At 42.8% G+C, this 14,014-nt stretch overlaps 1 protein-coding gene across 8 annotated transcripts in view; it reads right to left on the reverse strand.

Moving 5' to 3' along the window:
* The window catches only part of FREM1 (FRAS1 related extracellular matrix 1), a 166,185-nt gene that overhangs the window by 112,149 nt on the left and 40,022 nt on the right, over window positions 1-14,014 (reverse strand). For all 8 annotated transcript variants that reach the window (XM_043566605.1, XM_043566603.1, XM_043566602.1 and 5 more), the window contains exons 6-10: window positions 10,299-10,622; window positions 7,494-7,602; window positions 4,480-4,611; window positions 1,878-2,222; window positions 871-1,013 (exon numbers count right to left, since the gene is read on the reverse strand). In XM_043566605.1, coding sequence (XP_043422540.1) covers window positions 871-1,013; window positions 1,878-2,222; window positions 4,480-4,611; window positions 7,494-7,602; window positions 10,299-10,622 — 1,053 coding nt within the window. The remainder of the gene's footprint in view (window positions 1-870; window positions 1,014-1,877; window positions 2,223-4,479; window positions 4,612-7,493; window positions 7,603-10,298; window positions 10,623-14,014) is intronic.

The following is a 14,014-nucleotide window of genomic DNA, read 5'->3' on the forward strand; positions in this document are numbered from 1 at the left end:
TTAAGAAATCATTCTAGAGCTGGTTCCAGATTTGCTAGGTCTCTACACATGCTACCTTCCAAGATAATAAGGAGAAAATACTCATCAAAAAGAACCATGTATAGTAAGTGATCTCTTATTTTCAGCCGTCTTTTTCTACCCCTACCATCAACCATCCTCTCCTTGCATGGAGTCTACCCTATAAACTATACTTTATAGTTGTTCAGATCCTACGCTAACTCCATTTTCTGTAATTTCTTTATGAGAATGCCTCCTTAAACCTATTTCTTCATCCTATATCCTTAAATGATACACTCGAGTGGTAGTAAAACTCTTAGTTCTTCAAAACCAATAATAAATAATAGCTAATTTATCTACTGAGTACTTACCATGTGCCAGACAGTTCTCAGTAGTTTGTTTATGTAGTTATGGAATTATCTCACTTACCCTCATAATTTCTCTATAAGGAAGTTGTATTATTATCTATTTTACAGATAAGGAAACTGAGGCACAGGTCAATCAGTTAGGGTCAAGGACAGGAGAGAAACATAAAGCAATGTAGCTTCAGAGACCATACCTCAACTGCCATACATAAAAGTCAGTGTTCTCTTGAGTGTTATGAAGTCAGCAAATTTGGGGAGGCGTTTTATATAAAAGGACCCATGGTTAAATGACCTTGGAAATGCTGCATACACAGAAATTTATAGAACTTATCAGCAAAGTAAATGGCAGAGAAGGCATGTTGCAAACAAGTTGACTTAATTTTGCTAAATCCTTTGCTTCTCAAACTTTCGATCTTAAAACCTGTTTTCACGTATCTTCTTACACCACCACCCAGAACCGATATCTGTGGACAAGACTTGGCGAAAGTATTCAGAGATGGTCTCTTACCTGTGGCACTGAGAGATTTGGAGGTTCATGGCTATCCCACAGGACAAATTCAAAAGAGTCTTCAAAGATCTCTCCACCAAAGTGACGATAGTGAATGATGCCATTAAACAGATCCCTCTGAAGGAAGCCAGGAACAGGATAGCCTGTTGGGTCCACAAAATACCACATACTTTTGTAACAATCTTCCAAGTGTTGGGGTATAAAGATATTGGACTTATCTCCAAAGTATTCTCTGCCTAGTATATTGTATGCAGCCAAGGAGTCTTCATTAGATACTTTCATCAAAGCTTATAAATAATAAGCAGAAAATTTTAAGTTGTTACACCTGTCTTACCATATGTAGAAAAATGAGCATTACAAAAATATCTTTAAGACACATCGTCTTGGGGCGCCTGGGTGGCACAGTCGGTTAAGCGTCTGACTTCAGCCAGGTCACGATCTCACGGTCCGGGAGTTCGAGCCCCGCGTCGGGCTCTGGGCTGATGGCTCAGAGCCTGGAGCCTGTTTCCGATTCTGTGTCTCCCTCTCTCTCTGCCCCTCCCCCGTTCATGCTCTGTCTCTCTCTGTCCCCAAAAAAATAAATAAACGTTGAAAAAAAAAATTTTTTTTTAAAAAAAGACACATCGTCTTAACTAAACTGCTTGTTCCCTCTCTTGTTACTCCTGACTACTTTAAGAAATAGTTATGAAATTATTTTCATAAAGCATAAACAAACGTCATTCATGAAATTACTTTATAAACAATTTAGCATTAGGCCAAATATTCCTCTTCAAACTTACTTGTTCTTTCATCCTGCTTGGCCGACATAATTTTTCATAATGTAATGGTTACCTTGACACAGAGCTCTGGAATTTTTTACTTGCACGATCTTGGATAGATTAGTTTAACTCTTCTAAGTGTCAGGCTTCCCATCCACAAAATGGGAATAATAGTATCTCACCTCATAAACTTGATGTCCACCCTTGCACAAATTCTGACATCAATGATCATAACTATTCAGAACTTACCTATCAGCCCTGGCCCTGGTTTCTTCATGATCTCTCCGGCCTGAGGGGGTTTTGTGATGTTAAAGAAGATGTAGTCATCACTGGAGTCCATATCTGATGCTCTCAGCATGGAACCCTGGATCAGTATGGTCTGTCCCTCCTCCAGTTCAATTACTACATTGTTTATGAGGAACGGGGGACTGTCATCTTTGGGCAAAATGTTGATGGGAAACTTATGGCAGATGCTGTGATGGCCATCGAATATCCTGAAGACCACAAAGTCTTTGGTGGAGTCACTGTCGTCATGATGATAGCAAACAACTCCAGCCTGAAGGTCAGCCACAGTGAAGAGAAATCCTTTCCCCCCTGATGGAGAGAACAGAGATGGGGCTGACTGAACGAGGGGTGCAGAGGGAGCAGCTGCAGCAAAAGCAGCCATAGAAGACAGGGCATGAAGGAAATGGGCCAGCTGATACCTGCCTCACCTAGACAAACAATCTTGTTTAGTGGGTTCTGGGCCACCACAGAACTGGTTTTGAATAGGGGCTGTAACACTTACTGGCTGTGTGGACTTGGGCAAGGCACTTAATTCATTTGAGACTCATCTATAAAACAGGGATAATAAGACCCACCTCATATTCCCTAGGAAGGATGAGAGAACGTAAAGAACAGTAAGCTGACAAAAAGTGTTAATTACCATTCAACATGGCAGCACTTCCCTGAGGAGCAGGCTTGAGCCAGGAGCATCAGTACCACTTGTGAAGTCGTTGGAAATGCAAGTTCTCTGACCCTCCCCCCAGACCCACTGAGTAGAAGTCCTGGAGGTGAGAAGTCCTGGAGGTGAGGTTTTATCAAACCTCCAGGAGAGTCTAACACACGCTAAAGTTCGAAAATCACTGGCTTATTGCCCAAGAGCTACAGCTCTGCTACCAAATGGCCTAGGTATTTGGGTTCAAATCCCAGTTCGGCCACTTTCTAGGTACATACACAAGTCAACTTCTCTAAATCCCAGGTTCCCCATTTGTAAAGTGGGAATAATAATAGTACTACATTTCATAAAGCTGATATAATGTAGAAAGCTTTGTACAGTATCTGGCACAAATCATAAATGCTACAATTTTCTACCTCCTCCGCACTAGAACGTCATTATGGGCTATCACTCTTCTCTTGATTTCCACATTGCTTCACTCTGTATAAGCGATTACGATTCTTGATGGCCGATTTCCCTGTACTCTCCCCACACTATGGTTCTATCAAAGCCCACTGGAATAAGTGATTAAACATTTGTACAATGGACATCACAGTTTACTCGCCCAATAGCCACTTTCTGCTTCTTTGCCAGTACCAGAATCCTAGTGTTATTTGGAATGGTAATATGACCATTTGAAAATACTCAGTTTCCCAGACCCCACTGCATCCAGGGGGTAGTATGTGACTTGGTGGATTTAAGTGGAACCCACTGTATCAGGTTCCTGGGGAAAGTTGTTAAAGAAAACAAATGAAGCGACGTAACTTTTTTTCATCATCCCTTCTCTTTCTTCCTTCCCGGGATGCAGACCGGAAGTCGGAAGGTGTAGGTGCTATCGTGAGACCACTGTCAGGACAGAATGAGCTGCTGGCATCATGGATCTGGAATGCCTACCTCTGGGCAACTTACCACATGAGGAAAATTACTCTTGAGTTTCTAAGTCACTGTAGTTGGGTTTTCCTTACATGCAGCTGAACATCCCCCTAAGCTGATCTCCTACTCTCCTAGGATGACTTCACTTTTCACTTCAGAATTCCTAATCACAAATGATAATAAAAAAAGAGCTCTCTTTCTGCTTTATAGTTAGGAATACCAAGAGGATAATTGAATTAAATCCTCTGAGCTCATTATACGGAATGGACTATGTTATGTGATAGCAGGATTATTTTTATTAGGGATATTGCCTTGTTAACTACTCCTCTTATAGTTATACTATAATTAACATAATAACATAATTATACTAATAACATAATGATTACCAAGTATTTAAAAAACTAAGTTTTTCTGTTCTTTAATACATTCCTCTGAATCAGAGAAACGAGAGGGAAATATTTTGTCTTCCCACTGGGATAAGCTCATCAGTTAAAGAGTATGTTTAGAAGGAGTCCTACATGGCATGTGAGATTTAAATAATGAGCCAAGCACAAGATGCTGCTTGTGAATTGTCATCCACTAATGGGAGCACCCTAACACAAAAACGAATGGTTTCAAGAGCTCCACACTTTCCGGATATGACAATTCGCTTAGAAATGAGGCCCAGGAGGGGCACCTGGGTGGCTCAGTCAGTTAAGTGTCCGGTATTGGTCCAATTCATGATCTCATAGTTCATGGGTTCAAGCCCCCACGTCGGGCTCTGGGCTGATGGCTCAGAGCCCGGAGACTGCTTCGGATTCTGTGTCTCCCTCTCTCTCTGCCCCTCCCTCACTCACGCTCTGTCTCTCTCCCTGTCTCAAAAATGAAGTAAATAAGTATTTTTTAAAACTTTTTAAAAAAGAAATGAGGCCCAAGAGATGCTATGTGTATCCTGTTAAATATGATCTGCTTTTGGAGAAAAGACTCTTGGTTTCTCTTCTAGGTCAGAGGTTGATCTTTCACCTCTTACTGTAAGCTGTCCATGCTGCAGGCCACCCACGGTGACCAGCTGGACAGCACGGATGTCATCATTGTCAACAATCTGAAACTGTTCCCAAGTGATGGCCCGAGACTGCCCCTCCAGAAGATTCAGACCTACAAGAGAAAACAGAAAATTGTCCTAGAAAGTTCTATGACGTGCCAACCTGCCCACTTGAAGACCAGATTAATGAATTTTCACTCACAAAACTGGCTGAAAATTGTATCTTTGAAAGCTTTTTGAGAAACTGGAGTTTAGCTTTTATTTTTAGTAACATTTCCGCATCTAATACTATTAACCCCAGTCTGATAACTGGTTCCTTGTGATATATATCAGTTGGAGGCACGGTGGTGCCAGAAAAGAAACCCGTAAGGCAAGAATAGATGTTATGCTCACAGGGGTCTCTCGTTCAAAAATGTCCACAAGGCATTTTTCAAAGGTGACATCCAGATATCTGAAGTGGGCAAGGGAATCAGAAGAGCTTTTCCATATAAGCTATGAATGCAACAGTAGCCCACAGGACAGAGAATGTAACATGGCTACGTGCGCAAATACAGAAATACGGTGTTAGGGGAGTGGTTAATGGTCTTGAACATGAAGTGTCTGACACTTCGAAATGAGGGCTGAATTTTATTCTAGGCTCTAGGAAAGAAGGAACTTCTGTAACTAAAGGAACTGAAATAAAACCTTCTCCTTGGACCCAGTATGCTGGAGGAAATCTGGGGAGAGGGGATTAAGTGCTGCTTAGAGCAGCGAGATACAGATTCGGGAGGGAACACTCCAGTTAGAAACAGGGAGCTGAGCATCATCAAGCGTTCCCATTACTCAGTGGATCCAAGAGCTGACAGATTGCCAAGAATCTTGAAAGGGAACAAAGCTTTTTAAGTTTTTAAGTTGATAAAACTTAAAGGCGATGTCCTGGCAGACCCACTTACATTTCCCATTAAACCTGCCCAGCTTCCCCTGCCTCCCTGGCTATGACCGTGTGCCTGCCTTCTCGCCGCAGCAGCCCATAAGGGTCCCCGCAATTGTAAAGTCCCAGCTGCCACCACTGTCTCATCTTCTGATAAGGCTGGTTATGTCAATCGTCCTCTTGGGCAAGGGCCAGGTTTTGGCATGACCTCCCTTGTGACCGTGGCCGGGTCCTATACCATGGGACCCTGGAAGTTTGTAGCAGCTACAAAGAAGTACCAGGCAGCACATCGTGGACATGTGGGGAGTTGACATCCAGTGAGGCAAACTGACCACAGTGAGACAGGAGATGGGGAGGAGCTGAGAGAGAGACTACTCACCCTTTCCCCAGCCCACCTCTGGCCCTTCCCACACACGGTGCTTCCATTTCCTCCTGGAAACACCAGCCTGACTGAACAAACAACTTCATTTTCTGATAAACTCAGTCACCCTCCCTTTTTATTTGTTCCCCCACAACTTCCTTTCCCTGTTATTCCTGTTTTCAGTATAGGGTTAGTGCCTATGACCTGCCTCAGGGGTTGTTTGCTAGGGAACCTGGAATAAGACATACACTATGATGAAAGGATGGATGGATGGATGGATGGATGGATGGAAGGAAGGAAAGAAGGGAGGGAGGGAGGAAGATGAGAGAAAGGAAGAAAGAAAGAAAGAAAGAGGGAGGGTAGAAAGGGAGGAGGGGGCAGAGGGGGAAGAAAGAAGGGAGGGAAGGAGGGAAGGAGGACAAGCACGTATAATCTCTGCGACTCATAAAAGGGTTTTGAAGCCCAGAGTGTGTGCTACACATAGGACAAGGCATCACGGGACACAGAGCAAGCAAGAAGAGAAGTGTATTATAACAAGATATGAACAGTGATTCTGTCTTTGCGGTGGAGTAATGAATGATCTCATTCATTCATTACTATTTCATTCATTCATCCATTATGATTTCATTCATTTCTATCCATTCCCTATTATTATTATTATTATTATTATTGTCCATTAATTAAATTTATTCTGTCTGATACACTTTCCAAGTTTTCAATGATGAACATATATTAAGCCATAATAAGTAAAATTCCATCTTAAAAAAAAGATTCTGATGTCCAAAGTAGCCAAAACCAGATCTGGAGCTCTCTTAACAAGCCTGGATTTCACAGATCACACAGACTATGAATAATCTGTGCTCAAGCCATAATCCACTTAGTATATGATTATTATAAAGTTCAGGTTGCCAATTCTTTCTTTTCTTTTATTATCCCTCTAGCAGAGGTAGAGTGGGACATCTCCCAATGTTCTCCATCATGACCCAAACTCACACACATACAAACACGTGTGTGTGTGTACCTGCATGCAAAGGCGTGCGCGCACACACACACACACACACACACACAGTATAAGCCACCACCTGAGGATTTAAATCAGACAGAAATATTTTCCCCTTCACAGAGCCTACCACCACTGCTTATAAGTAGGTCTTGACTGCTATCAATGGAATCAGCGGGAAAGGGGAAAATCTTCATTCACCTTCCACATTTACATCTGATCTAAATATATACCTTGCATCATAAGACCACTCGGAAGTGACCTTCTTTTAAAACAAATAAAGCAGTTTAAGCTCTTATTCGTGTATTATGGCTTCCCTGCATGTCCCCACAACAGGACAATGAATTGGTCTCCATTTTCCTTCCCTTTCTCTGAACGGTTTGAATTAGAGACCTTTTCCTCCTCAGTCCAACTGTAGCTCAGTATCACAAATAGTTACTTTCTTGCCACATTCAGTTGAAAGGTGTCCTTTTGGCTTATTTCCTACAGAGGAAAAAAAAAAAAACGTGGCTTCACAGCACAGGAGTCCTGGTTTCAAATTTCTCACCCCGCAGGCAGGAAAAACAAAACAAAACAAAAACAACTATCTGATACCGTTAACTTGGCTGGGTTTCGGTTGCCTCATGTGTGAAATGGGAAGAAAACGACCTTTCTTTCCCGACCCATGCACTTTCCTGTCTTCCCTTCAGGGCTGTGCTGCTTAATGCCTTACACTGAACTTCACCTGTGTTCCAGGACACTCGCGGGGCATTCGTATCCGCTGTTCTGATGGAGATGTGGACCGTAATGGGTGCGCTCCTCTCAAAGAAGAAGTCGTAAGCCTCCACCTCCACCTGTAAACAAACAGTTGCATAGGAATCACACGTTGATAATTTATAGTTACAAAATACCATTATTCCCGGGGTATACATCACACCTGGAGGCAAAACAGATATAGGTTCAGCCGTCGCCTGATCTCATTTTTTGACCTCATCTCACTTTTGCAGGCTCTAGATCTTGTTCCTTAGTTAACGGTATTTTAAAATTTTCGTCTCCATGCAACAAGTTCGTAACCGGAAGTAAGCAGATACACTGGAGAAGCGTCCCTGCATTTGATCAGGAGACTATGTCAGAGCAGCATGAGAACACTCGAGCTTCTCTCAAAGGCACAGGGTCTAGAGCTGTAGATTTTAAATGAGGGAGACTTTGTTCCCCCAGGGGACATGTGGGAATGTCTGGAGACATTTTTGGGCTCACAAATGTGTGTGTGTGATGAGGGGTCCTACCGGCATTCGGTGGACAGAGGCCAGGGATGCTGCCACATACTATCATGCACAGGACAGCCCCCACGACAAAGAATTATCTAGTGCAAAATGTCAGGGGTGCTGCTTTTAAAAGACCCTGGTCTAGAGGCATATATCTCTCCAGACATATTTTTAAATATCCAGATTTTATTTGCATCCATGAAATCCATAGCTAATAAATGGGGTTATAGGATATGTGTTGAGCCTTATTATGTGTCGTTCATGTATCGCACCAGGGGTTGACAGAAAAGGACAAGGTATAATACAGAAATAGGAGGCACACGCCTATTGTTGAAGAATGTCCATTGACACTGATTGTCCATTTGGTCCATTTGAGAGGATAAATGCTCAAACAGCAACATGTCAGCAACTACCACAGTAACAAAAGGAACAGGTTCAAGGCTGCCAAAATTAACAGACTAAAAGTGGAATTATAAGGGAGGTGGGGATATCTCTTGTAGGTGTAACATAAATGTTTATTAGGTTGAGCCATATGAAATGGTATGTTACATGCTCACTAAGAAACACTCTTCTCAAACAAACACACACTTCATAAAATGAGCTTGAATTTTCATGGCTGAAAGAATGGACCTCCTTGGCATTACAGTCCAGGGAACGGGCGGTTAGCTCCAGAAGCATTGGCCATGGTTGTGCTCTCGGGAGCCCCATCCCAGGTGGCTGAATGACCCCAGGGCTTCCAGCCCACAGGGTCTACAAAGCGCCTCATCCCCACTGAGAAAATTGAGAGTCACCTTCCAACAACAACAACAGAAACACACATTTGGACAGGTTCTGCTTTCAGATTACATTGTACGATGTCAGAAAACGCATACGTGAAGCAGCCAGAGTAGCTGTGCTTTGTTTATGAGCTCGAGGTAAAAGCAGACGTCTGATGAGAAATTCCTTCATCATACAGAAGGAACGAGAGGTGAGGGCAAGCATGAAAAAAAACAGCCACCATTTACTCTTAGGAAATGAAGAAAAGAAAAGGACGACGTTTGTAGCCTGAAGTCTTTTGCCTGCCCTGGAGGCTAAATGCAGAAAATGCGTAAATTCAGTGGAGGACAATTTGGAATCCCAGGGCCACTCATTTTCCTTAATAAGCCTGAACTCAAGTCTGTGTCAACCCGCTCATTTAAAATTTCCATCCTGTTTGAATCAACTCACTAGTAGGTCTACAGGTTGGTTAAGCATTATTATTGCAAGACTGTAACCAGCGGCTCTCAACTCCCATCCGAAACCAAACACGAAGAAAGAGGCTGGAATAGTAGCAGACGGTACTTAGATTAGGCAGAGGACTTCCCTGACAGAAAGTGTTTGACAGGGAAATTAGTCGTCCAGTGAGACTATAAAGTCTTCTATCCGGAGTCAGTGCTATTCATTAAAAGTAAGGATCCCAGTAAAACACTCCCCACCCCCCCGGAACAAGAAGGAATAATAGAATGCATTAATGAAAGGATTGTAGACAAAGTCATCTCTAACTCCAATGGTCTCTGTAATGCAGGAAGGCTTTCAAGGATGCCAGCTCAAACTGGTGAGCTCTGGGCCACAAGTGGTCCTCAGAAATATTTTCTGGCTGGCACAATTTTAAAACTTTTAAAACTCTTAGTATGTATTATTTATTTATTTATTTATTTATTTATTTTATTTTAATATGTATTATATATTTAAAAATCGAAACACTGAGGGGAGCCTGGTTGGCGTCTCTTGGTTTCAGCTCGGGTCATGATCTCATGGTTCGTGAGTTCGAGCCCTGCATCCGGCTCCGCGCTGGCAGTGCAGATGGGATTCTCTCTGCTTGGGATTCTCTCTCTGCCCCTTCCCTGCTCACTCTCTCTGTCTCTCCCTCAAAATAAATACACTTAAAAAATTGCAACTTTTTTACAAATTTACAGATTTCCAATGTCTCTGCAGGACAAGAGTTATAGCTACCCGGTATGTCTGTTTGCCTGTATTCTTACAGGGCAGCAGTCATCGGAGCCCCGCTGCACCTGTGCCTTCTAAACGGCCAGCTCTTTTCAGTCCCTGCAGTGTCCCTCCCCCTGCCCCCCACCCTAGCCGGATTTGCTCTTTGGATCACCTGCCAGGCTCCTCTAGGCATCTGAATCTGCCTCCAGATTTACCGTGATGGATTCTCCTTTGAGGCAATGACTGTACAAACTCAACTGAAGGTTAAGGGAAGTGGCCTCTCTGAGAACTCTGTAAATACCAAACAGGCTGGAAGCTTTGTCTCCCTTTCTTCTTACCTCGTAATGTCTCCTCACAGAATGGCTGCTGTTTGGCGGCTGATAGGCTATCTGCATGTCGCTTAGATCTTTCCAGGTGAACGAGGAGACGGGTCTGGTGTGATCCCACAGATGAGTCACGTAGCCCTGGGGTGGGGCCTTAGTAACGTTGAACACCAGCAAGGGCTTGGGTGTCTCATCCTCTTCACAGTCCAGAACGGCTGTGGTCAAAGAGGTCAGGATGAACTGATCCACTTCCAGAATAAACATGGCCATGAACGCAGCCCTTGGAATCTGATTAGGAATGCCGGCTCTGATATAGACGGGCAACCACGCACTCTCTGACTTTTGGAGGGGAAAGAAAATATGAGGGAAGAAACAACATAAGTAAAGCTATCACATATCTGGTTCCCAGGATGGTAGACGGAGTGTCCTTTAGTGACCTGAAACCTGGCTGCACATGAGAATCACTGGAGAGTTTTAAACATACACTAAATGCCCAAGCCCTATCTCCATGGGTTCTAATTTAGTTGTTCCAAAAAAGGGACAAGAAAACTGGCATTTTTTAAAAAAAAATTTAATGTTTATTTATTTTTGAGAGATAGAGAGAGAGAAACAGAGCACAAGCGGAGTAGGGACAGAGAAAGGGAGATACAGAATCCGAAGCACGCTGCAGGCTCGAGCTGTAAGCACAGAGCCCAATGCGGGGCTCAAACCCACGAACTGTGAGATCATGACCTGGGCCGAAGTCGGAAGCTCAACTGACTGAGCCACCCAGATGTCCAGAAAACTGGTGTTTTTTTTTTTTTTATTTTATTTATTTATTTTTTTAATTTACATCCAAGTTAGTTAGATCTAGTGCAACAATGATTTCAGGAGTAGATTCTTTCGTGCCCCTTACCCATTTAGCCCATCCCCCGTCTCACAACCCCTCTGGTAACCCTCAGTTTGTTCTCCATATTTATGAGTCTCTTCTGTTTTGTTCCTCTCCCTGTTTTTATATTACTTTTGTTTCCCTTCCCTTATGTTCATCTGTCTCTTAAAGTCCTCATATGAGTAAAGTCATATGATTTTTGTCTTTCTCTGACTGAGCAATTTCACTTGCATAATACCCTCCAGTTCCATCCACGTAGTTGCAAATGGCAAGATTTCATGTTTTTTGATTGCCGAGTAATACTCCATTGTATATATACCCCACATCTTATTTATCCATTCATCCATCGATGGACATTTGGGCTCTTTCCATACTTTGGCTATTGTTGATAGTGCTGCTATAAACATGGGGGTGCATGTGTCCCTTCGAAACAGCACACCTGTATCCCGTGAATAAATGCCTAGTAGTGCAATATCTGGGTCGTAGTGTAGTTCTATTTTTAGTTTTTTGAGGAACCTCCATACTGTTTTCCAGAGTGATTGCACCAGCTTGCATTCTGAAAAAACTGGTATTTTTAAAGCTCTCTGGTGACTCTAACATGTAGCCAGGGTTGAAAAGGGACAATAATTTTGGCATCAGAAGGAAATGTCCTTTTGATTCTATGTCCAGCACTTAACGATTTTAATCAAGCTATTTAATTCCTAGATCTTTCCCCCCTCCACCCATTTGTGAAATGGAAATACTGGACCCCCAAATAAGTCACATTCAGTATGCTGAACACTGGATATTGGACTAGAAGTTGTAATCTGTATGCAACAAAATGTTAAAAATGGAATCCTTTTTGGCTCAGGCTGAACTAAAGTTCCAATGAAAGTGACAACAGATTTCAAAGTGAATGTGCTACCAATACTATAGGCAGAATTTACAAAGCAGATTGTCTAGAACCAGTTCCAGACTCTAGAACCCTCTCACTCACTACAAGCATAGAGAAGGGTTGCGAGGGGAAGAGAAAGTTTTCTTCGTACAGAAGAGTGCATTGCTGTGCTGAGTCACTCCTTTGGTCCCCAACCCCACACGCCTCCGTGAAGCGGAAAAGTGGGCAATGCTATATTTGTCTCTGGTATCCAGTGTCCAGAGAGAAGTTTCCTTGAGACCAGCCTTAAAATGTATCTTTTACAGGTAAGAACACAAAGGACTGGTGCTCATACAGGAGGAAATAAGTAGCCAGACGCAGAAGAATAATCGTGTCTGTTCTGGGATCTGCCTGTAGTCCTTGTTTGCAGCAGAGAAAAATATCTGAGTGCTCCAGATATGGGCCAAGTGGGACAGAGGATTGGTGTGGGGTCATCCTGGACCCTGACCTTTTGGGTGCTTCTGCGAGAAGGCAAAGAATCCCTGCCACAGGCAGCTGGAGGTGGGAATCATCCTAGGAGCTATGGGAGGACTTGCAAGTGAATACTCAGAAATGCCTCCTCTGGAGATGAGATCCACCAGTAGGAGACGTCCAGGACCGGGGATCCCCAGAGAAAGCAGGAAACTGCCCTGGGGACAAAGAAGCAGCTTGAAACACTTGCCAGACTTAGGGGGCATGAAGTCATATTCTATCAGTGTCTCATTCAATGCTCTCCCCACCGCTCCCCAAAAACTGGCCCCCCCAGGTCAGAAGTCCTGAAACTAGCCAGCAAAACTCCTAAGAGAGAAGTACAATAGAGAAAGAGGAGACAATCACCCCTCTCCCCTCCCGCTGCATGCTTTATGAAGACAAATTCATGATACGCTGAGACATCTCAGGGTTTAGAGTATCTATTTTTCACATGCCGTTAAAAACTAGAGTCATAATTGGAAAATTCAAGAATGGGAAAATCACAACACAAAAGGACTGGTGCTGAACAATAAGACCGTCTCAGCCTAGGGTTAAGCCTAAATAAATATGTTATTTTAGACATGTTAACAAAATGGATATAAACATCAAAAAGAGCTTACTTGAAATAAAAGATAGATGATATAAGAAATAACAAATATAATAACTGAATGCTAGAACTAAAATTTTATTTTTTTAAATGTTTACTTATGGGGCGCCTGGGTGGCGCAGTCGGTTAAGCGTCCGACTTCAGCCAGGTCACGATCTCGCGGTCCGTGAGTTCGAGCCCCGCGTCAGGCTCTGGGCTGATGGCTCGGAGCCTGGAGCCTGTTTCCGATTCTGTGTCTCCCGCTCTCTCTGCCCCTCCCCCGTTCATGCTCTGTCTCTCTCTGTCCCAAAAATAAATAAACGTTGGAAAAAAAAATTTAAATGTTTACTTATAAATGTTTAAATGGTTATTTTTTTTAAATGTTTTTTTTCATCAGAAGAAAAGAGCGAGTGCACAGGAGTGCGTGAGAGCAGAGGAGGGGCAGACAGAGAGAGAAGAGAGACTCCCAAGCAGGCTCCGTGCGCTGTGACTGCCGTGCCCAACACAGAACTTGAACCCACGAACCATGAGATGGTGACCTGAGCTGAAACCAAGAGTCAGAGGCTCAACTGACTGAGCCACTGAGGAGACAACTAAAATTTCAGATTGCATAAACAAAGGTGGGGAGATGGGCAATCTAGGAGAAAGGATAAATAGGACCGATCCTCATCATATATAGGAAGGAGCCAAAAGACTCATTTCATTTTTTGTCTTAAATATTAAAAACTTAAGTTAAACAATGTTTTCAATTTTAGAACTAAATCCCAGTAAAACATAAGGTCAGATAAACGACTTTCAAATAAGTGAAGAAAAAGGCATAGAAAATATAATCTACGTTACAAGACAAATTTTTTTTTTAGTTAGCAAGAGAACATAAAACAAGATGACAGAAAAAATATATACCCATTATTATA

The sequence above is a fragment of the Prionailurus bengalensis genome, chromosome D4 (genome assembly GCF_016509475.1).
Source record: "Prionailurus bengalensis isolate Pbe53 chromosome D4, Fcat_Pben_1.1_paternal_pri, whole genome shotgun sequence".
Classification (NCBI taxonomy): Eukaryota; Metazoa; Chordata; class Mammalia; order Carnivora; family Felidae; genus Prionailurus; species Prionailurus bengalensis.